Source organism: Dipodomys merriami, unplaced genomic scaffold (genome assembly GCF_024711535.1).
Source record: "Dipodomys merriami isolate MVZ:Mamm:240054 unplaced genomic scaffold, mDipMer1.0.p SCAF_9, whole genome shotgun sequence".
In the NCBI taxonomy this organism is placed as follows: domain Eukaryota; kingdom Metazoa; phylum Chordata; class Mammalia; order Rodentia; family Heteromyidae; genus Dipodomys; species Dipodomys merriami.
The window spans coordinates 13351947-13376363 of NW_027206512.1; the positions used below are offsets into that span (position 1 = coordinate 13351947).

At 39.6% G+C, this 24417-nt stretch overlaps 1 protein-coding gene across 1 annotated transcript in view; it reads right to left on the reverse strand.

Annotated features, from left to right (window-relative positions):
• Positions 1 to 24417, reverse strand: part of Cds1 (CDP-diacylglycerol synthase 1) — a 73948-nt gene that overhangs the window by 23842 nt on the left and 25689 nt on the right. The window contains exons 3-5 of the mRNA XM_070013063.1: positions 18957 to 19053; positions 11743 to 11840; positions 9125 to 9264 (exon numbers count right to left, since the gene is read on the reverse strand). Coding sequence (XP_069869164.1) covers positions 9125 to 9264; positions 11743 to 11840; positions 18957 to 19053 — 335 coding nt within the window. The remainder of the gene's footprint in view (positions 1 to 9124; positions 9265 to 11742; positions 11841 to 18956; positions 19054 to 24417) is intronic.

Genomic DNA, 24417 nt, shown 5'->3' on the forward strand with positions numbered 1-24417 from the left:
GCAAAAAAATAATGTAGATCCTATTGACCCTCAAAGGTTGGTGACTCTAGCTAACCTTCTAACCATAAGTCTCAGGTGAAAACTTAACTTGCAATTTCTCAGAACAATGCTAAAATTTTAGTAAAGCCTAATATGTTTAATCATTTCAAGATTTAGCAACAACTTTATGTCTGTATCTCATTAGTGAAAAAAATATTGGATAATTATTTCTGACTTAATTGTGACCTCTAATAATCACATACTAACGTCAGGCAATATGAAGCATTACTTGTCCAATACACCAGTAAACTTCTAAGTTTACTTGCTTGACAAAAGAGAACTCTAAAAATACACAAACACCAAGTCTCATTCAGATAAACAGCAATGTACTTTATAACTGGGGAATGAGTTTTCTGAGACAGAAACTGAATCTATGTCAGCCAATTGCTTCAGTACGAATTGCTTACCTGTCCTCCTCTACAGACCACAACAATCCTACATACTAGGGTAAGTTTTCACCACAGCAAAGAACCAAACTGTGGCGGCTCTGATCTGTTCTCTGGCAACTGATTTTACATGTCCAAGTGTGGTGGAGAATGACTAAAGAAGAGAAGGCATGCTGGTAGAGTGACTAACTGGATCCCACCCAATAGCAACATGAAAACATTTTCTGAGCGGAATGTAAGTGAGGGAGGGGATCGGGCACAGGGAACACAGCTCATGGTATTGCAATTGCCAAATGCATCAAAGTCTCCTTTTATCAGTTACTTTTAAGATTTCTTTCTATAGAAGGTAGACATCTGGTAGTTCAAATAATAATGGGATTTCTAGCTTGGTTTATGCCATTAGTCTGCAGTTAAGACTGAATGTCGCGCTGGTTCAGAGGCTAATGGGAAAAGGGCAAAGCAGAGACACAAGGCAGATGCTGCTGGGACCTCCTTTTCTGTGTAGCAGACTCATTGTCCCAAACACAACAATGGAACATCTCAGTGTCATTACCTCTGAAATATCTCCTCACAAATACTGCTCCAAAACATATGGTTTCCTTTTCCCTTAAATTACATAATACCTCTCATCCTAAAACATTTCTTCAAACAAAATTACCATCAGAATTACTTAACATTTCCTAATGGACACTTTTCCAGGACAGTCTTAGCAACTCGCTTTCACTTGATCTAATTTCACCTGAAGTGTACAATTATCTGCTTCCTAAATACATTAAGATAATACACTTCTCTGGCTTCAGGGGAGGCAGCATAAAGTGTTTCCCTAGTATATCTAACATTAAATATTAGCACTAATGAAAAACACTCTGAAAGAGAAGCATATGAATCATGTACCATATGACTTAGTGTAAATATGTAAAAGTGTGTACATATTTCAATAAACCTATGGAAAGGATAAATCATAATTTGGCTTCACAGTTTTACTTTTTACTTTAACTAGAAAAGAATTTATGCATGGCTGTGTTTCCAATTAAAATCATAGGTTATATCACAGTATAAGCTTTAAAGTATTCCTCAAAAAGGCTGCCTAATATACAGCATTTATTTATAATTACATTTACCTGCACTGAATAACTGTTGTTTTGAAAATGTACTGGTGCTTACAGAAAGATGTATACATTGTGTGGACCCAGGATTTCCCCCAGGGGTGAGGAAAAGCCATTATCCAACAGACTACAGAGAAATATAGTCAAGAAAGAAGGCTAGGGAATGAGATGGTTACTACGTCAAGAAAGCACAGGGGAAAGAGACATTCTGAAGACCCCAAAAAGATGAAATACAGGATATTTCACACAAAAAAAACGCCCAAACAAAAGAAATTTTTGAGCCTCTGTGATACTTCAGGCACAGGTACAAAAAAGATGAGCAAGTCAGGTGCTAGCATTTAAGAGCTGGTAGTCTAGTTGAAGTGACAGCATAAAGAAAAAATGAGGCTGTTTTTAAGCTTTACCATTGGTAGTTAACCACATTAGTGATACTCTACATCCTGCAGGGATCCAGGTTTACACAGTACAGCCTACTGACTCACCCTTCATCTACTTGGTTAGACTTTTCATTGTTCTCACATAAACTATCGAAACTTCAAAAATTGCTAGCATCATCCCAAATAAATTCAGAAGAATACTAAACTATGTAGGTCTTTATTCAGATATGAATTATTTACAAAAAGGCTTAGGGGTACATGCTTTGTAATAATTATCATACAAACTGGTCATATTCGCTAAGATTAAAAAGAATAGTGGTTCCTGGGCCATGTGCATGCTAAGCAAGCGATCTTTCCATAAACCACACCTGAACACCCTAGAAACAGCTTTCTATTAACAGATGGGTTGCCAGGCACTGGTGGCTCACTCCTGTATTACAGCTACACAGGAGGCTGAGATCTGAGGATTTCGGTTCAAAGCCAGCCGAGACAGGAAATTCCCTGTGAAACTCTTATCTCCAGTTAACAACCAGAAAGCCAAAAGTGGCACTGTGGCTCGAGTGGTAGGGTGTTTAACTTGAGCTGAAGAGCTCAGGGACGAGTGGTAGAGTGTTTGACTTGAGCTGAAGGGCTCAGGGACGGCACCCAGGCCCAGACTTTAAGTCCCAGGCCCAAAAACAAACAAACAAACAAAAAAACCAAAAACCCACTTGATGGGTTTAATAGTATCATGTATATAGGGGTCTTGAATTAAAAGCTTATAAGAAGTCAGGCACTCATGGTTCATGCCTGTAATACTAGCTACTCAGGAGGCTGAGATTTGAGTATCTCTGTTCAAAGCCAGCCCAAGCAGGAAAGTCTGTGAGACTTTTAAACTCCAATAAACCACTCAGAAAACTTGGCTCAAGTGGTAGAGCACTAGCCTTGAGCTGAAGAGCTGAGGGACAGCGCCCAGGCCCAGATTAAAAGACCCATGACCGACCAAAAAAAAAAGCTTAGAAGGAATTTTGAAGATATAGTCCTTTCTGGAGTTTTGTATGACTCTTTCTAAAGATTTCATCAAAATATCCTCTGATATGAAAGAGATTTGGAAAATTTTTTGGAAAATATTTTAATTGCATTTATTTTAAACATATATTTATTTTAAACATATTTATTTTAAACATACATTTCCATTGATTTTCTTCAATTTAAAGCATTATATTGAACTTATACCACCTCCGTATGGATTTTAAAGAAATCAAAATAGCCATGCCTAAGTATAAGAAAATATATTTATTGAACATAACCAGTGTAGTTGGTTAAAATATGATATGTAGAGTCAGACACTGTAAGCTCATTTATGCATTAATGAAGAACATCTACCAACATGGCTACTCTGACTTCATAAGAGCCCCAAATCCAAATCACTGAACTGGTAAAAAGTTCCTTTCTATATGTATCTAGTTTCCAGAAAAGTCATTTTCATGAATTTCAATCTCACTGTTTTTTCTTTCTTTGCTCTCAGTCAAATTCACTTTATGACAAATTTTCTAAATGTCAGCACGAATTCTAGGTCCTAGTAGGTCATCTTGCACGACAGGAAACAAGTCATTTCATTTCCTGGTCCTCAAGGAATGGTTCAGACATAAAGATACCTACATTTTATTTCAATCAGATTAATGTCAGTTGGGTGGATCACGACTATAGTCCTAACTTAGGAGGCTGATATCTGAGGACTGCAGTTCAAAGCTAGCCTGAGCAGGAAGGTCTGTGACTCTTATCTGCAATTAACAAAAGCTGTGGCTCAAGTGGTAGAACACTAGGCTTAAACAAAAAAGCTTAGAGACAGCGCCCAGGTCCTTAATTCAAGTCCCAGAATAGCGCCAGGAAAAATGTCAATGAAATAGTCCTGACTGTCTGTCTCTTCTTTGAACATATAAAGAGACTTAAACTTCCAAACTCATTTGATCACTGCAGTAAAACACTTTGATGGAGCCACTGGAACATTACTTAACAAAGACTTCCACAATATAGGAAGATATCTGAATACAGCACTCTATTTTATTCATTATTTTTAAGTCTAACTCTTGGTTAATAGAGCTCATAATATCACTAATCACTTTAAGAGTCCCTTCAAAACAGCCACAAAAACAGTAATGTCAGCAAGAAACTTGTGTGGATGTTCTCAGCCTTTTAATTCGATATTACTGGGAAACTAAATGCCAAGGCCCAGCTCTGAACCCTGGAAATGAACCAAACAAGAGGGATACAAGTTAGTCCTTAGAGCCCACTAGGGCCACACTTAAAATGATAGTAGGGGAAGAGTTCTATTCTGGTTTTGTACCGAAATTTGATTGTGTAAGCTAGCACCACTTAGCTTACTTTTAACAATACATTTGAAGGACTGTAATAATGTCAATTTCCTAGTAGGATAGAGTTTTGAACAAATGTTACTATGGTTGGAAACTGGGAAATGTATAAAAGGTAAATATTACATTTTGTGAATATAGAATGACACCAATAATAAAGTATGTTTTAAAATATAAAACAAGAATACATAAAAATTTCAAAAATAGTCAAAAGCAGCAATTAGTTAAAGATCAACCTGCTGTGTCTTCATTTTCCCAATTTATGTCTCCTTTGTAGCAAGTAAACACATTAAAGGTTCCCAGCCTCTCTCCCTTTACATCTTTCATTCAACCACAGATCTTAGGAGATCTCTTACCATACCCCCTCCAGAGATTACCAGAAATAGATCCAAACCCTCTCATAACATACAAAGCAGTTCAAATGCATCTCCTGCCTATCTTTCCAGTCTTGGATGCCTAATGTCCCCAACCATGCAGTCCTCTCTTGGATCCACTCCTGGCTTAGCTAGCGGGGTTCACCTCTTGGAATGCTCTTTCCTGCTCTCCACCAGGCAGAACTCAGCTTTTTTCCACCATTGCAATACCTTCTCTCTCTTCTTTAAGCCTTCCAAGCCCTCTGCACCCTCATCAGAACAAGGCCCTCTTCTTCTTCGTGCTTCAGTTGACCATTGTTCATAGTTCAGCAATGAACTATAGAACTTGAATCTCACAGCTTCAGCTCCTGGAAGGCACATTACCTGCTTCATTTTCCCTGATATCTCAACCTCTCCACACTCAGGACCTAACACCAGGAAGCAATCAAATGTTGACTCAAATAATGACTGTGGTGACTTTCAAATGAGCTTCTGTTATCCAATGAGTCTAAAGCAGTAAATGTCTTAAGTCCATGACATTTGCCCATTAACAGTGCATTGAAGACAGAAAGACAAAAGAAACAGAGGGAGGGGGAGGATGGGGAGGAGGAAGGAAGGAAGGAAGGAAGGAAGGAAGGAAGGAAGGAAGGAAGGAAGGAAGGAAGGAAGGAAGGGAGGAAGGGAGGGAGGGAGGGAGGGAGGGAGGGAGGGAGGCAATGTTGTAAAAGTCCAAAAGTAAAGCATATGAGACAATTACTAGAAAAGTTTGGTTGGGTGGTGATATGTACAATGTATAAACAGTAAAAACAAACAAAAAAGATAAATTTCCTTATCTGTCTCCACTGAAGAGAGAAGTTACCCAGACTTGAGGGATGAGAGGTAGGGATGAGATACAGGACCACAGAGGCAAAGCCCACCAGAGACATAGTAGCACTTTATATGAGGACATCCACCACTAGGTACTGTAGTGTACAACAATGTACAGCAATGTACATATGCCTGTATATGTGCAAAAAAAACAAGCTTAGGTATGCCAAGTAACCTACAAATTATAATGTCTGCTCTCATCTGCCTAGGAAAGATGGGTGAATGCCAGCTGCTGGTGACTCATACCTATAATGCTACTGAGGGAGGCCAAGATTTGAGGTTATGATTTGAAGCTGGCCCAGGCAGACAAATCTGAGAGACTCTAATCACTAATGGATGAGTAAAAAGCCAGAAGTGAAGCTGGGCTCAACTGGTAGAGCACTGGCCTTGAGCAGTTACTAAAAGTTATCTAGAGAAACGGGAGAGAAAAGGGCTGATGGTGGCAAACGTGAGCAGGCACTCTGAACTGGTAAAGTAGAAGTGAAACAATGGGTGTGAAGCACTTGTCAATGAAACAAATTCTGAGGATAGACTAAAGCTATCTTTAGAATTGTATGAGCATGAAACATTTCAGGAAAATCCGGAAGCTATGTTTCAGCAATGTGAGGATGACGTCCAAAACATGGGAAGACACAGGAAAGAGCAGGGGTCAGAATCGTGAAGGTGGCTCTGCAGCCATCCACAGAGAAACAGGACACACAGGACTCTGCAACAGAGGTGTCCAGGAAAAAAGGGAGGGATAGACTACCTGGTGTGAGTGAGCATTTAAAGATACTACCAAAAGACATGAGAACCCTGGAGTAACCTCCAAGGATTTCTTGGTTGGAGTTTACCTATGTGAAGAGAGAAGGTGGGTGGTTACTCAGTACAGGAAACAAAAAGCTGTGAAGGGATGAAATTGGAAAGTAGAAATGATATACAGAAGTCTATTTAAAAATGTAAACAATGACAAAAATACTAAGTATGGAAAAGTGAGACAGATTTTAACAACTTCACAGGTATTGCCTAAGTAAATCAAGAAGCGGATATATCCCTTAAAAACGGGAAGAGTCTGAAGTAATGAGTGTGAGAATGATTGCTCCACATTATACATCTTTAGAAATGGAAGTGGTGCTGTAGCTCAAGTGGTAGAGCACTAGACTTGAGCTGAAGAGCTGAGGGACAGCGCCCAGGTCCAGAGTTCAAACCCTACTACCGACAAAAAAAATTCTTTAGAAATATTGATTTTTAAAAAACTAATACTCTGAGCCTGGCACCAGTGGCTCATGCCTGTAAATCCTAGCTATTCAGGAAGCTGAGCTCTGAAGATCATAATTCAAAGCCAACCTGGGCAGACAAATCCAAGAGACTCTTATCTCTAATGAGCAAGAGGCGCAACTAGTAGAGCATTAACTTTGAGTGATAAAGGTAAGTGACAGTGTCCAGGCCCTGAGTTCAAGCCTCAGTACCAGCATAACAACAAAACAAAAACAGAAAAACACTAATATTTATAATACAAATGATTTACATTTTAATTAATCATAGTTATTAAATAATTACAGGAATAATCACACGAAATAAAATAGTTGAAAACCAGTCTGGGGTGCAAGCTCAACGGGAGAGCAGTTGCCTAGCATATGTGATCCTGAGTTCATAAACACACAAACACACGCACACGCACACGCACACGCACGCACGCACGTGCGCAAAACAAAAAACCCAGAAGCCATTGTGTATAATTTCTTACTAATATTATTAAAACTCAATAATAACAGAGAACTATTGCTACAATAAATATAAACTGAGAAAATACTATTCTTTTCTCCCATAATTAGGAAGAGACAGTATTTCACTCTAAAAATGTTTTAATGTATCCTTTTTAATGTAAATCATCATGCTTAGAACATCCAAACTGACCATAATTTAGAAACAGAACAACTATCTCCAAATGAATACCTATTTTTACCCTTGAAAGAACAGAATTATTTTAATACCCATTTCTAAGAATTTAAATTCTGTAAATACATCAGTAATGACTTTTAAAATGTAGGAACAGAATCAGAAAATTAGATTGAATAAAAATGGTGAAAGAAGGAAAGTCATTTAGGGGAAAAAAACCTCAATTCTCCAAAATGATTTCAAATTAATATTCTGGCTTTCTATAAACCTAAAACTTATTCAAGTATGGAAAAGAAGTCTCTTACCTTCAATTTTACCCTAAACATCTGATTCTTAATATAAAATAATAAAAACATGTTATCTGTCATACTACAAAGTTGTATATGTAACAAACCATGTCAATAAAACTATGCTGATTAATTCTATATGGAAGTTCTACTTCCCACTATGGACAAATATATATGAAAGTTTCTTTGTACATTCTATGTACATTCTTTATATATTTAAAGTTTCTCTAAGATCATCAAAGGAATTTTTCAGAAATAGAGTCTTAAGTACTTTTCTTTTAAAACTCTAGATAAAAAATGAACTATGCAACTTGTGGGCAGGGATAAGAAGGGGAAACTGAGGGAAAGCAAAAGAAGGGGTAACATTTTCTGAAAAAGAAATATACTCATTACCTGACTTATACCTTAATAACAATAAAATTATATTTTTATTTAATTTTTTGTTGTTGTTGGTTGTGGGGCCTGAACTCTGGGCCTGGGCACTGTCCCTCAGCCTCTTCAACTCAAGGCTAGCACCCTACCACTTGAGCCACAGCGCCACTTCTGGCATTTTTCTGCTTATGTGGTGCTGAGGAATCAAAACCAGGGCCTAATTTATAAGATTATCTCTTTGTTGCTTTGTAAGTCCCTCCCCCACAGTATAACCCCTGCTTTCACTATATTTGATGTCAGTATAACTTGTGGAGGAGATGGGGAAAAACCAGTTGTTTAAGGATACAGGTGGACCTGTTGCAACAATGAGAAGTACAAGTTGTCATGTCCAAAACGAGCTTTACAAAGTCGGTGCGGGGGGGGGGGGGGAGGGGGGGAAGGAGAAGGATTGGGATTGGGGGGGAGGGGGGAGGCTGGGAAGAGATGTGAAGGGTAAACAAAGGAGGAGGCTGCAATGCTTGGTAAGAAATGTACGCATCATCCTGCCAATGTAATTGTAACTCCTCTGTACAGTATGTTCACAAATAAAATAAAATTAAATTAAAAAAAAACAAACCAGGGCCTATGCATACAAGGCAAGCGCTCTACCACTGAGCCACATTCCCAGCCCTAATAAAATTATATTTATTAAATAAATGGAATGAAGTCTATTTAAGGAAGAAATATAGCCAGGCACTGGTGGCTCACACCTGTAATCATAGCTACTCAGGAGGCTGAGATCTGAGGCTTGTGGTTCAAAGCCAGCTTGGGCAGGAAAGTCTGCAAGAATCTTATCTCCAATAAACTACTCAGAAAAAGCCAGAAATGATGCTGTGGCTCAATGGTAGAGTGCTAGCCTTGAGTCAAAAGAAGTTCAAGGACAGTGCCTAGCCCTTGAGTTCAAGCCCCAGGACCAGCAATAAATAATAAATAAATATATTTATGCATAAGAAACAACTGAAGAGGCAGGAATAAAGTATAACAAAGAAAGATTCTAAATTTAAATATCGCAAGTAAAAAATAAACATAAAAAAGCTACATATCAATACAGAGTAAGTTGTCCACTTACCTGCCAGATAGAGTGCAAATGATATAAACCTATGGTAGCGAATGAGAAACTGAAGTTGTTCTTCTCTCTGAACAAATGTAGCAAAGTAATCAGCTACGGTTTCTCCATAGAAAAAGTAGTTGACACACAGCAGAAAGTACCTAAAATTAGTAAACAGTCAGTTCTTTTATATTTAAGGATTTTTTCTTCCTAACCCAACAATTATTCTCTCTCTCTCTCTTTTTTTTTTTTTTTTTTTTTTTTTTTGTCGCTCATGGAGTCTGAACTCTGGGCCTGGGCACTATCCCTCAGCTCTTTAGCTCATAGTGCTCTACCACCTGAGCCACAGCTCCACTTCTGGCTTTTTCTGCTTATGTGATACTGAGGAATCAAACCCAGGGCCTCATGCATGCAATGCAAGCACTCTACCACTGAGCCACCTTCCCAACCCCTATTCTACATATTTGGATAATAACACAAAGATCAACACAAATTTCAGAAAACTAAATATATAATATTCAAAATATACTCCATCACAATGTAGAAAACACTATGTTTTCTCTATCCATCTCTGTTTGCATGTCTCTCTCTCTTTCTCTCTCTCTCTCACACACACAGGGTCTTAAATTCCTAGTGAAGATCAGCTCTCAAGTATGGAATTCTATGCTTCCACAAGAAAGAATGACATCACCTCATTCATAAGGAATTGGAAAGACTTGAAAAAATCCTATTAAGTGAAGTAAGCCAGACACAAGGAAACATAGGCTCCAGGGTTTCTCTCATTTGTAACACTTTTGAATAATAGCATGTGTAAGTCATATCCCCGCCTGGCCTAAAGAAGATTAGCTGGTACACCGTGTTGCTGTTCTTCTTCTGCTCTTCTCAATGGCCATGTGGACACTGGTTGAATAGTGGTTCTTACAGGGCACGTGAGGGATGGGAAAAAGCAGCAGGTAAAACTCTCTAGGAAAACCTTTTTAAGCCTCCATAAATTCCCTATCCCAGTTCTCATATGTCCCGGGACCTCCCTCAGACAGGTTAAGCCCAATGAGATTATGCTGATAGTTGCTTGTAAGGGCCAGAAGAAAGGATGGGGAACAAGTGCCTGTGAGCTCCTTGGCGCCTCTTCATCGGAAGGGCAGAGTCCTCGATGGCTAGAGCGCAGTGAAAGAGAGGACTGGGTTCCAAACCTCACCAACTAAACCCCACCAATTCCCCAAATCCAGGGCATGTGATCTCATACCTATCAATTGGATTACGTTTTTTCCTAAACTGACTTTGACTACCTTGTAGGGCTAATCAGGGTATAGTCTAGTCCAGCAACCCACCTTCCAGTTAGTGTCCTACAATAAACACTTTCTGCCCAGGAGAACCAGCAATAGCTCATCAGTTCCAGTATGTGCTACATCTATCTATCTAGCCCACATCTAGGGACAGTGGGTCTTGCTTCTCCAACCCAGAATATTTTTTTCTACCAAACATTGTTTTTGAGTCCCCAGTGCAGAAATATAGGATGTGCATCATGATGCCAGGCTTGGAGGAGCCCGTCTTGATTTCGACTTTCTTTTTTCTACACTTAGAATCAATCCTGCATGGTTTACCACTTAATTTTCTCCAACTAGTTTATCTACTTGACATTTGCCACTCATGGAAGCCTGCTAGGAGAAAAAAAAGTCAGGTATAATCAAAATCAAGGCATTATTCTTTTGACTATTCTAAACCTCAAAGGTGGTTTCTTGGCTAATACAAAGAAAACAATTATGTCAGAAGGGAGAATGATGGAAGGAGTGAGTTTGACCTCAATACATTTGTATGCTTGTATGAAAGGTTACAATGAAACTCTCATTGTAAAATAAGCTAAAACGAAATCTTAGTTTAGGTTACTATGAGTTACTGTATTATTACATTTCCTGGTCAATGTCTTGATAGCTATGAATAGGCTCACACATATTATCTTAATTATTCATCTGCTCATCATGGTCAAAACCAGCCCTGGCAGGGATCTCTATGAAACTCATATCCCCAGCAGTGGAACTATGGTTCAAGTGGGATAGTGCCAGTCTGGAGTGAGAAAGCTAAGGGTCAGTGCACAGGCTGAGTTCCAGCCTCGGTAGCAGCTCCCTTCCCCTGGCCCACGTGCATACACTATAAAATTTTAAATATTAAAGATTATTTGGTGATTTTTATAAGTTAATGTGCACTTGCATAGAAAAATATTTTATATCAATTGATGGGAAATTAAAATTGTAACTAAACTGATAAAAGACCATAAAAATGCCTGATACAGTAAGTGGTGCTATCACTCAAGTGGTAGAGTGCTAGCCTTGAGCTGAAGAGCTCAGGGCCAGTGCCTAGGTCCAGAGTTCAAGCCCCATGACCAAAAAAAAAAATGCCTGATGAATTCTTGTTCTTTTAAAACACACATTCATCATACATTAGGTATCCCTACAAGGACCAAGATAGAAGATAGGGAAAGGGTTGTGATGGAGTGAGAGTAGTAAAGATCACATTCTTTTTTTTTTTAACCAAACCAAACCAATAACATAAACTGAGTGAGTATAGGCTGACCTGGATGCTTCTTTTACAAACATTAGAAATGCATCAATTTGCATCTCTGCAACAGTTTCGTGTTTACTCACCAGCTCAGTGTTCGAAACCACGGAAGATCATAAGAATGATAGACTCTGTAGCCTATAGTGATAATTTCATGGAAGCATTTCACTTGTATGCCCAGAACCTGGAACCAACAGAGACATGAACATGTTTCTCATTGTTTACATTTGTGCTTAATCATTTAAAAACAACTTCTTGTCACATGTAGCTTAGAAAATCTTAGTCCACTCATCTTTAATTCTTCTAAACAGGAGTAGCAAAAATAAAATATTCAATAGCTCTAAAACTACATGATACCCTATACAAAGTAAAGACAATGATGTTTTATTCATAAAGGTTTGACAGATCTTTCACAAATAAGGAGGTGATCGAATTTAGAAATTAGGGATGAAGTCTGGTTGCCCAGTTGATAGGCTAATTTCATTATCAAAGTGTCATTTCCATTAGTACCTTTCAAGATTCGTTCGTGTCCAATTTCTATTTTCTTTCCTGTTTTGTTTTTGTCTTTGCTGGTATTGTTTGTTTCTGAGACAGGTATGTAGGCCAAGCTGGCCTCAAATTCATGATACTCATGCCTCTGTTTCCAAAGTGCTGAGATGTCAGGCAGGTGCCATTGCATTCAGATCTTATTTTTCCACTTTTGTCTGAGTAACCAAAATGATCACACGTGAAAGTTTGTGTGTTTACATATATATGTACATATGTACCTGTACAATGTATGTACATAAGCATATCCATATATACAAACATATATGTATGTATATGTATATTATATATATATATATATATATATATATATAGCTCTCCATGTGTTTTGGCATACTTACAAAAGATAAAGATTGTGTTGAACAAATAGTTAAAACATCTCCTCACTAGTCACTCAGGAATTGGGGCTAATCTTTCATTCTCCCTGCTGTGCCATCTCCAGAACTAGGCAATTCTGGACAATCAAAGCAATGCCACCAGGACAAATCACAAGCAATCTCCTCTATGTTCAGACTCTCAGACAACCAACAACGTTTATACAGTTCTGTTTGCACAGTGTCTATGTTCATGTGCAATAAGTGGCTTGACATTCTACCTAGTAGTCCTTCAAACTACTGCATTTTCTAATCTGGGTCAGAGTGATTTTGAAGCTTGCCTTAAGTCAATCCAAGGCTCAAGGAGCAAACAGCATCATGTATACTTATTATCATGAATTAAAGGGTAGAATCTCTGTGATCACAACAGAACCTTTCCATTTCTACCCTCTACACAGGCCTTTGAGTAAAGAATAGATTTTTTTAACTTTTTAAGGATTATGTGACAGAATTATTTGCAAGTCCTCATGTCTAAAATATTGCTATCTGTCCCTTTACAGAGAAAGCTTATTAAATTCATATTTGAGAACACATTCTGGGATATTTTTCTAAGATTGCCACAACTGAACATTTCAAGCCTTCAATTCAGGAGTTTAGGCTACATTTTCCCCCATTACATTTATGACATGCTCAATCATATACTTAAGTGGCCACATGATAAAGCACTATTATACTAAAGTACAATAAAGAGTACATTTAGCATTGTGTTGTTAATATAAAGTACAAAAGAGTACAAATTTAAATGCTCTTCTTCAAATAACCTTTGCATATAATATTAAACACTGGGTTTTTTTCCAAAAAAAATAATCCCGGAATGGGGAGAATGCTCAATGCTAAGTATGGCAAGGTCATTCCACCTATATAACCAAAGAGCTTTTAAGTTCTCAAATAGAGTGATGAAATTTCTATGGAACACATTTTATTTAGAGTAGCCATTAGCAGCATACATGGTATTTTGCTGAGAGGAGGGAAACAGGTTTTTAATAGCACATGTATACTTATACAATCAACGATAGCTTGCAAGGATAATATGGAAATGTTTAGAAAACCAAACATATGAAATTCAAAATATTAGAATTATGTCCTTAAAATATATGCATATTGAGCCAGGCACTGGTGGCTCATGCCTATAATCCTACCTATTTAGGAGGCTGAGATCTGAGGATCTCAGTTCAAAGCCAGGCGTGGCAGTAAAGTCGAGGAGACTTTAATTAACTACCAGAAAAACCAGAAATAGCATTGTGACTCAAGTGGTACAGCGCTAATCTTGAGCTGAAGAGCTGAGGGACAGCACCCATGCCCAGAATTCAAGCCTCATGACCAACCAAAAAAAAATACAAATATATATATATATATGTATATATATATGCATATTATCCTGGGCTAGGTGATTACGTAGAAACTGATATTCCAGGGGCTGGGAAGGTGGCTCAGTGGTAGAGCGCTTGCCTTGCATGCCTGAGGCCCTGGGTTCGATTCCTCAGCACCACATAAGCAAACAGAAAAAAGCTGGAAGTGGCACTGTGACTCAAGTGGTAGAGTGCTAGCCTGGAGCTGAAGAGCTGAGGGACAGTGCCCAGGCCCAGAGTTCAGGCCCCATGACCGGACCCCCCCCCCAAAAAAAGAAACTGATATTCCATGTCATCACTGTACATTGGTAGAACTCATTTGACTCTAATTAGCGTAATGAGAGCCCTAAAAACAACAGTCCTTACTTAAGAGCCAACTTTAACAGTTACTGTGAATTCATAGAGCTAATAGTACCCATTTTTTGTAGAAGGGACTCACAACTAGAGATGAGGAAGAAGCCAAATGGACATATACAGAGGGCAGAGTGGGCAGTAGCTAGACCCATGGAGGGAAGAGGCAGTGTCAGATCTGCAGAGGGTGAGGGAATATGAAAAGAGCTACACATAATCTGGAGTTTCTGGAACACAAGAGAGGCAGTGAGGACAGAGAGCTAGGGCACAGCATGAAGGGCTGCACAAACGAGTGGAATGACATGCATAGACATGAATATCTAGGACAACCGACATGGCAAGTTGAGTTAACTGTAGGTCCAACAGTAGACTGATGTAGGCCAGAAAAAAAAAACAAAACAGTCCCACTGAGGATGGATGCACATTGGCTGGAGGACAAGGTTCATGAGATACCAAAGGGGTGGAACTAACTGAATTTGGTACGCTGTAACAAGATACTTCACTTAAACACATAAAAGGAAAAAATATTTGTTTTGGCCCATGGTTTCTGGGTTAGTGTGGTAGTGCATCCACCTCCATAGCCGTGTGCTAAGGCATTACATCATGGTGCAGAGGGTGTGGTAGAGCTGAGCTGTTTACCTCAGACTCTGAGACAGAAGGGTCTCAAAGCTAAGAGCTCCAAAGACTCATCTCCATGACCTACTTCCTCTAACTAGGCCCCACCTCCAAAAGCTTCTATCACTTCCCAATCAAGAATGCCATCAAACTACAAATCCATCAGGGTGCAGTCCACTGGTTAAGTCAGTTCCTTCTTAATCGCATACCTTTCATCCACTGGACAATTAAGCTGAGGACTAAGCCTTAAACTAAACATGAGCTTTCAGGTTCACATCAAGCTGTAGTGCTGGGGATAAGGATGGGAAGGGAACACAGACTTTATACCAAGAAGGCTTGGGACAGTGCACATAAATGCTCAGGATGCCTGGGAGACAGAACTCAAGTTCAGATTCCAATGCATTGAATACGAACTAGAGCAACTATGAGTCAGAACCAAAAAAAAGTACCTGTTTTCCACTAGGAGTCTATTTAAAGGAAAATTATCTTATATGTGAAAGTATAACCTATTTCTTTTCTAATATGTTTAGGATATTGTTACTTATGGTTAAAAAAATGGACCGTGAATGTTTGCAAGCAGCATACTGACTTAACTAACTTACGGTGCATGCCATTCCACTGAGTAAATGACTCTATTAAAGCCTGTGGTTAAAAGAAGGTGGGACACCACTATGCTTTTGGCAGAACATTCAGCTTAAGATGCGGGACACAAAATTTTCATCATGGTATTATTACAAACATGGTTTTAAAAGTACATATTAAAGAAAAAAGGATGAAGGAAACAGATCAAATGGCAGTGGTAGTTGGGTTTTAGTAGTTAAGGACAAAGTGAGAGATAATTTTTAAAACTTTTAAGATGTTTTATTTGGCAGTACAGGGATTTGATCTAAGGGCCTTGCACAAGGCAAATTCTACTACTTGAGCCATACCCCAGTCCCTTAAGTTTTTCAACTTTTGAGAACAATTTTAACATATTTTTAAACTCTTAAGCACACGGTTTGAAAATAAATTATAGAATGTTGATTTAACAGTTATAGAGAGCATAGATATTATAGCAGACACGCTCTATGTCCACATCTTAAATGAAAATATGCCTTGGTAACTGTGCCATTTAGAAAGCTTAACTCCTCCCACCCCTGCCGTGAATACAATAGTCACAGAATCACAAGTAGAAGAATGAGAATTTTAAGGAGTAAGAGTGAGCCCCATATAACAGGAGGTGCCATTTCCTAGAAATGAGTTCTCAGTAGAACTACCTTGTGTTAGTCATTGCTGAGTGCTGACATTAAGAAGCAAATGCAAGCTAGGTATAAGATGTATGTCTCAAAATATAAATGACCTGATTTGTAATATGAACATAAATAAGAACTGAAAACAAAACAATGTTAAGTACCCTCTGTGTATTGTTCATCTTCCTAAGGGAATACATAAGTATCATTTTAAGTGATATATAAATGCTATATATTTTTTGGGGAGGGTCCGGTCGTGGGGCCTGAACTCTGGGCCTGGGCGCTGTCCCTCAGCTCTTCAGCTCAAGGCTAGCACTCTACCACTTAAGCCACAGCGCCACTTCCGGCTTTTTTCTTTTTGCTTATGTGGTGATGAGGAATCAAACCCAGGGCCTCATGCATGCCAGGCAAGCGCTCTACCACTGAGCCACCTTCCCAGCCCCTAAATGCTATATTTTATATGGCATTTGTACATGTGTTTGTATATGAAGGTTTGTGTAATAACAATTCAAATCTACTTTAGTTAGATCTTTAACATTTTTATTTTCTTCTCAAAGCTAACCTATTGAAACAAATAACTTGTAAAGAAAAAAGAAACTATTTCCTTTCATAGTACGAAAAATAAAAATAAAGAGATTGCACATACTTTAGACAGGTTTATTATTCTCTTTTCAAAAATCGTAATCGAAGCATACAAAAGTAACTTCAAAATGTCTTAAATTTTCTTTAAGCTTCTTTATTCACAGACTCTTGCCCTCATTACTGCACTCAATAATAGAGTTTAGAAAAACACAACCTGTTCCCAGGGGAGCTCACCAACAGCCAAAATCAATATGCCAAAGAGACTGGGCTTGGGCAGTGTCCTAGATCAAGGTTTTTCTTGTACTAGAGGGAAGAAAAGCTCCCCAGGCACCTGGGAACAGAAGTATTTAGCTCCTTTGTGAGCTTCCATAGGACCACTTTTTTATCAACTCAAACCTTACAGCACTGCAATAGACTGTTGCTGATTTTAGCAACAATTTAAGTGTGTGTTAAATGCAGGAGGTTACATTTCATGAGGAAAACAGATTATAAAGACTAGTGGTTTATACGTGGAGATGTAACAATGAAGTCCTCCTCTGTGTAACTAATAAGAAAAAAGAACAGTAAGCATGACTTAATTGTTATATTAGGTGGACAAGGTAGCTGCCCGTTTGTGTCGGTTCTATACCTTGCCATGTGGATGTCTGCAGCACTGCCCACCCTGCTCACAGGTCCTGCATATAGGGTGTAGGTGGGGCTGCATACAGTGTACAGATATCAACCTCCCCTCCTTCCCGCCCCCCCTGCCCTGCTCTAGTCTCCATTAGACTGTGGCTGACTTAGTAAGCTTTTCCCTCTGAACTATACCACAAGATTCTCTTCTAATGGAGACCAAAGCAAATGATCAGGTCCTCACTCCTTTCTAAATAGACCCAAACTTAATGCCTTCAGAAACAAACCTCTATTTTTTTTTCCAGCCTCAAAGGCTCTGTGCTCAAGGAAAAACACTTATTTCTGAAGTATCCAGCCAGCTGGGCCTTTGCTCATGATGTTCCCCCTCCAAGCACCTATGATCCCTGCATAACCCAAGACTGAGTCCCTGATGGTGCTGGGGCCCTGCTTCTCCATGCCCGCCTCCTCACACAGCACTGACAAGTATTCTGAGCACACTTGCTTCCCCAATGCCCAAGCTTCCAGACCCATAGGGTCACCTCCCTCCAGCAGGATGGAAAGACTGACACTGGGAGCTGGGGGCTCTGCCCTGCAGGCATGCTGGACACATGTCCGTGCCTGCCTACTATAAGGCTTTCACTCTGGTATCCTTTGCCCTGGCTTGCTTTCTGTCCTCCCCCTATCCATTTTTTTCCCTTTGTGAGAAAAAGTGCTTGAAGATGTCATCAATTAAAAGACCAGAAAAGTGTGTGCGCACATGCACGTGAACTTTTCATTACAATACTTCAAAGAAGTATAAAATTACTAAGAGGATAAGAAAAGTAGCAGAGGCGGTGGTCTTTCTGAGAGCCACTTCATGTGGTTTCGTGAGTTGACAGAATTTTTTTATTGTGTCAAATTTCACTACAAAACTTATTTTTAATAATAATAATTAATAATAATAAAAGGAAAACCATATCATGTTACCTATAAGCTTATTAGCTATAAACAAGATTGAGTGGGTGGAAGAGGAGAGGCCAGATGAGTAAATACATTTTTAAGTGGTCAAGAACAGCCAGACAGCAATAAAATGAGTATATAACAAGAGGCCAAATTAACTGAAATGGGATTAAAAAAATACTACCAATAAGAACAGGCAGGATGCTGTGGTTTACACTTGTAATTCTAGCCTTCTGTGTCTACCAGCACAGGCTTCTGTTTTGGAAGCCCTTAATGACTCCCTCAATCTTCCTTCCCAACATGTTTGTCATAGGACTTATCCTTCCTATCTGCCACACTGTTCTGGCATCTGGCTGCTTGGCTGGCATAGTCATTTCACTGAGTTCCTTCAACTCAGAGATCTAGTCATACCTCAGAGCTGTGTATGCATTTCTGCCATGTCTAGCATGCACATGCTGGTCTGGCCGTGGCTCTATTAGTCTATCACCAATACTTGGTCTCTGCCAAATGTACACATTGGAAATGGGAAGGTATGAGCCTCAATAATTTCATGAACTAGAAGATGCTTAAGGAACTAAACTAGCTCATACTGAGTCTTGGGTTCTCTTCTTTTTCTTCTTAATTACATGCTCAGATTACCTTAGTCCTAGCTAAATGTTTGAAAACAAAGCAAAAAACACGGAAGGAAATGCCCACCACTTACAAGAAGCATCAGCATAAAAGATCCCATGGAGATGATCAGGAAGAACAAGGAAATCATAGTTAGAGTCACAATTCCACGGATCCACCAGTTTTTCCATCTACAAAGAAAATGTTTTGAGAATTAGTATTTATTGTGATTTTAAGTTTGGTTTTTTTTTTTGGGGGGGGTCTGGTTTCAGTGCTGACTTTTCAAACATAGGAATTTTTCCTCACTAGTCTTCAAGAGTCCCCTGCATCCCTCTGTATAACAACACAAACAGTAGGCATTCATTGAGAGCTAAACTAAACATGTAAATTATGGTAGCTGAAGACAGAAAGTAACTTTTGCTAAATGTGAGCAGGGCGGGGGGGGGGGGGAGGGTTGGAGGGGAGAATGATGAGGGAAGGGAGTCAGGCAGTGGCTCATGCACCAGGGAGGATGTGAAGGGGAAGAACAGCCCGGTGCCAAAGCCCTCAGGGTGGGGCTCGGCCCATTAGTGTGGTAGATAATAACACATGATATACAACATTGAGATATCACCTCACTCCAGTTAGAACAGCAAAAATCAAGAACTCTAACAACAACAGATGCTGGAGGGGATGTGGACAGAAAGGAACCTTACTTCATTGTTGGTGGGAATGTAAACTTGTTCAACCACTTTGGAAAGCAGTATGGAGGTTCCTCAAAAGACTTCACATAGATCTCCCCTATGATCCAGCAATCCCACTTTTGGACATTTACCCAAATGTTTACAAACAAGACCACACTAAAGCTACCAGCACAACTATGTTTACTGCAGCATTATTTACCATAGCTAAGATATGGAACCAACCCAGATGCCCCTCAGTAGATGAATGGATCAAGAAAATGTGGTATATACACACAATGGAATTCTATGCCTCCATCAGAAAGAATGACATTTCCCCATTTGTTAGGAAATGGAAAGGTTTGGAAAAAATTATATTAAGTGAAGTAAGCCAGGCCCAAAGAAACATAGGTCCCATAGTTTCCCTTATTTGCAATATCTAGTATAGGTATGAGTCAAGCGGAAAAGGTCAGATAATGTGATATTAGGAAAATGAACCCTTAAATATGTATTTTAATGTTTTCGTTTCTTTCATGCATGTGTTTCTAACGCATTTATAAGATTATTTCTTTGTTGCTTTGTATGTCCCTCCCCCACAGTATAACCCCCGCTTTCACTATATTTGATGTCAGTATAACATGTGGAGGAGATGGGGACAAACAAGTCGTTTAAGGATTCAGGTGGACCTGTTGCAACAATGAGAAGTACAAAATGTCATGTCAAAACCAGCTTTACAATGTCGGTGGGGGGGGGGGTTATGATTGGGTGGGGGGGGTGGCTGGGAAGGGAGGTGAAGGGTAAACAAAGGAGGAGGCTGCAATGCTTAGTAAGAAATGTATGCATTATCCTGCCCATGTAATTGTAACCCCTCTGTACAGTATGTTCTCAAATAAAATAAAATAAAATTTTAAATTAAAAAAAAAAAGGTGACATAGATGGTACAACCTGTAAAGGAGAAGCAATGACAAAAGATAATAGGGAACTGAAACTGGAGAGCATGGAGATGCCAATGAGGGTGTGAGGTTGCCCAGGTCTGGTCGCCAAGGGTTAGCTCAGATCATAGCAAGGACACTGCTTTCTTTAGGAGCTGCCTGGTCTTTCCTTGTTCCCAAGGTCACAGCATCTCCATAGGTGCAGAAAGCCAACTCCTGCTCTGCTGAAGTTGCTCTCCATCAACCCTCTGGTGTAAGGCCTGAGGTGCCCAACAGCACTCATCACCAGCTACCTGCCCCCCAACCCCACCCCAAACCAGGAGCCTATGATTTAATTCCCAGTATACCCTACAAATAACCCCGGTGTACAAAACATCCAGAATGATCCTAATATGTGGCAAGACCCTCAACATCATCACATGATTTCTTTTTTTGGGGGGGGGGTCTGGTCGTGGGGCCTGAACTCTGGGCCTGGGCGCTGTCCCTCAGCTCTTCAGCTCAAGGCTAGCGCTCTACCACTTGAGCCACAGCGCCACTTCCGGCTTTTTTCTTTTTGCTTATGTGGTGCTGGGGAATCGAACCTAGGGCCTCATGCATGCAAGGCAAGCACTCTACCACTGTACCACCTTCCCAGCCCCCATCACATGATTTCTAAAGCCAGATGTGGTACTACACATCTGTAGTCCCAGCTCCTTGGGGAGGATAAAGCAAGGGGATTGCTTAAGCTCAGGAGTTTCAATCCAGTCTGGGCAATAGAGTAAGAACTTGTCTTTTTAAAAAAAAGTCAAAAGATGAAATGCAAAAATCTGAACATATCTTTATGGGGTGATTTCTAAATTACCAATTTTTCTCTAGGATTTTTATGATATTTATTTTTTTTCAATCCTGGGGCTTGAACTCAGGGCCTAAGTGCTGTCCTTGGGCTTTTTTGCTCAGGACTAGCCCTTTACCACTTAAGCTATAGGTCTACTTCTGGCTTTTTGGTAATTAATTAGAGATAAGAGTCTCACAGTTTTTCCTACCCAGCTGGCGTTGAACTGTGATCTCAGTCTATTGAGTAATTAGGATTACAGAAGTGAGATACTAGTTCCCAGGTCATTTATTTTTACAAAAGATTTTCATTCAATTTAATCTAGTAACATATTTAATTTATTCATTGCCATTTTTAGAGCAGAAATATTAGCTGACTTCATTCGTATATAAAATACTAGCGACACTCCTTGCTTTCTGTTTCTTACATACATTGAATCTTAAGCGTATCATTCATTATTTTTTTTCAGTACTGGGAACTGAACTCAGGGATTTAGACTCCTAGGCAGGCAATCTACCACTTGAGCTATAACTTTGCCTGGGCTAACCTCTAACTTGTGATTCTCCTGCCTCTCTTTCCAGATTCTCTTTAATAAGCCTGGGGCCTCATGCACACCACACAAGCAACATTTCCATTAAATCACACCCTATTCCTCAGCCTCATAGTTTACATACTTGATTTCAAACATTCCTTCCATCATGTCATTCCTTTACTTAAAGGATCTAAAAATAACAAATAACATTAAATCCATATACTTTTTTCTGGATTTCAAAGTTTTTCACAAAACACCGAAATTGAACTTATCCCACTTAATTTCCCTCTCTCTACTCTTTAACAAAATCTGCAGACTCAAATAGTTCTCATCAGAACATACACTTCGAAACTAACTAAAGATGGGTGTAGAATCAAAACTGTGACAGCTGCACAGTTCTATTTAGCTTCAGAGACAAGTGCTTATGGATTAATGAATGGATTAGGAAACCAGGCTGAGTCAGAGCTAGTCAGAAGTAAAAAAAAGGGCTTAAAGCTAGCCACTGATGATAATCCTGTCATGTTCAGTTGAATCCTAGTAGTATCTCTAGTCCTCCTTTATGAATGAATCTGACAGGATTCTCAAGCCTAACTTCCAGAGAGAAGCACAGAAGTTTCAGAAATCAGTCCCTGGATAGGTGTTACCTCATGCTTGGCTTTGAACTTCAGAGAATGTCATTGTAGACAATCAGAGGTTTTTAAATAGGAAACTTGCTCTCTTCACATCATCCCAAATTTCATGGTAAATGAAACCTGCGTTCTCAGGAACATATTCTATCTGGCTGACTTTTATTACACAGACAGTACCCCTCCCAGAAAAACTCTCCTCGCCCATCAAAAATCATATAGCTCAGCTCCTTCTTTTGTTGTAAGCAGCTCTCCTCCAAATTTTCTGAGAATACATAGTGCAAATTTGAGCATACAGAGGACTAACACATAATCCATTTTCTACATTTGTAATGTAATACCTAGTAAGGAGATGTGTTTTTATAGTTTTGATGTGTTTTTGCACTGGGCAGCCAGGTATCCCCCATGGCACTGAATGGGGTTGCTATGTCATCCCACAGTAGAAGCAAGAGCACAAGCCAGCGAGAACCGGCAGGCTCAATTTTATCAAAAGATTGCTCTTGTAACTTTCCTCCCCCATTACTGATGACATTAATGTACTCGCCAAGGCTCTGCCTCATGACCTACCTGCTTTCTAATCAGGCCTCACCTCTCAGCACTGTTGCACTAGGGATTAAGCTCCACACACAGGAACTTGAGAAAACATTCAAACACATAGCATCTTCCAAGGATGAAGCACGAAACTCAGGGTACAATATAGAGAAAGGGGACCACTGCTACTAAGATCCAGAGAACCATCTGGTTTGTAGTTCAAAAACCTTGATTTCCTTTCCCATGCTACAATTATCGCATTGGGAAGACCTTGATTTTACGTCTAAATCTTTATGCCCAAATGCCATCCCTAATTATTTTGATTATATAAATTTATTCTAATCCAACCTCCCCAAGACCGATGTGAGCTGCAAATGAGTTATTTTAAACACATAATTAAGCAGCGTCCTTAAAGGTAATCATCTCAGGGAGGACATACACTATAGTAAACCACATGTTTTGCTTGTGTAAGATCCCAGGATCAATGCCCAGTATAGAAAAGGAAAGGAAAAAGGAAAAATTATCATCTTAAGTGTTTACATATTCACTGTAGTACCCAATCATGGTAGTACCCAATGTCTTCTTGTTACAACTTATTTCAAAAGTTAACAAAAGTAATTTACTGCCCTAGAGGTACAAGCATCATGAGTCAGCAAGAGCTCAGGCTGACCCACAGTTTGGTTCAGTCAAGAATGAGGACACAGCTGGGCACCAGTGGCTCATGCCTATAATCCTAGCTCTGAGGATAAAGGTTCAAAGCCAGCCCAGGCAGGAAAGTCTGTGAGATTCTTATCTCCAATAAACCACCAGAAAACCTGAAGTGGTGCTGTGGCTCAAGTGGTACAACACTTGCCTTGAACTGAAGAGCTAAGGGACAGTATCCAGGACCAGAGTTCAAGTCCCATGACTGACCCCCCCCCCAAAAAAAAAGAATGAGGACCCAGAGTCAGCTGTCAAGAGTAAACAGAGTTGCAGTGGCCATCTGACAGATAACAGGAGTCTAGAGAAAGGTCATCTATCAGCTTCTGGCAGAAGTGGACAAGGACTGTGCAAGGTCTCAAAGAGAAAGGAGATGGCATTATAAAATTCAAGAGTCGCAGTCAGGCTAAATGCAGGTACTTCAGGGGTTTCTCTAGCTTTGTCCTAGTGTCATTTGGGGCAGATGGCCCTGTTGTGAGGCTGTCCTGAGGTACTCAACAGTGTTCCTAGTCTACCTAATAGCTGCCAGCAGCAGCTCTCCTGTGACCACCTAAAATGTCTCTACACACTACCAAACATCTGATGGAGAAGAACTTCCCTAGAGGCAGAGCTAAATCTGCCTAGCCAATGAATATTCCACAAATCTACCCAGGGACTGGTTGGAGACAATTGGTCAACTACACGAAACCCTTTGAGACAGTCTGTATTTCAACAGCATGTGTTCTTCTGGGGTATTGTATAGTAGGCCTTGACCAAGCCTAGGCA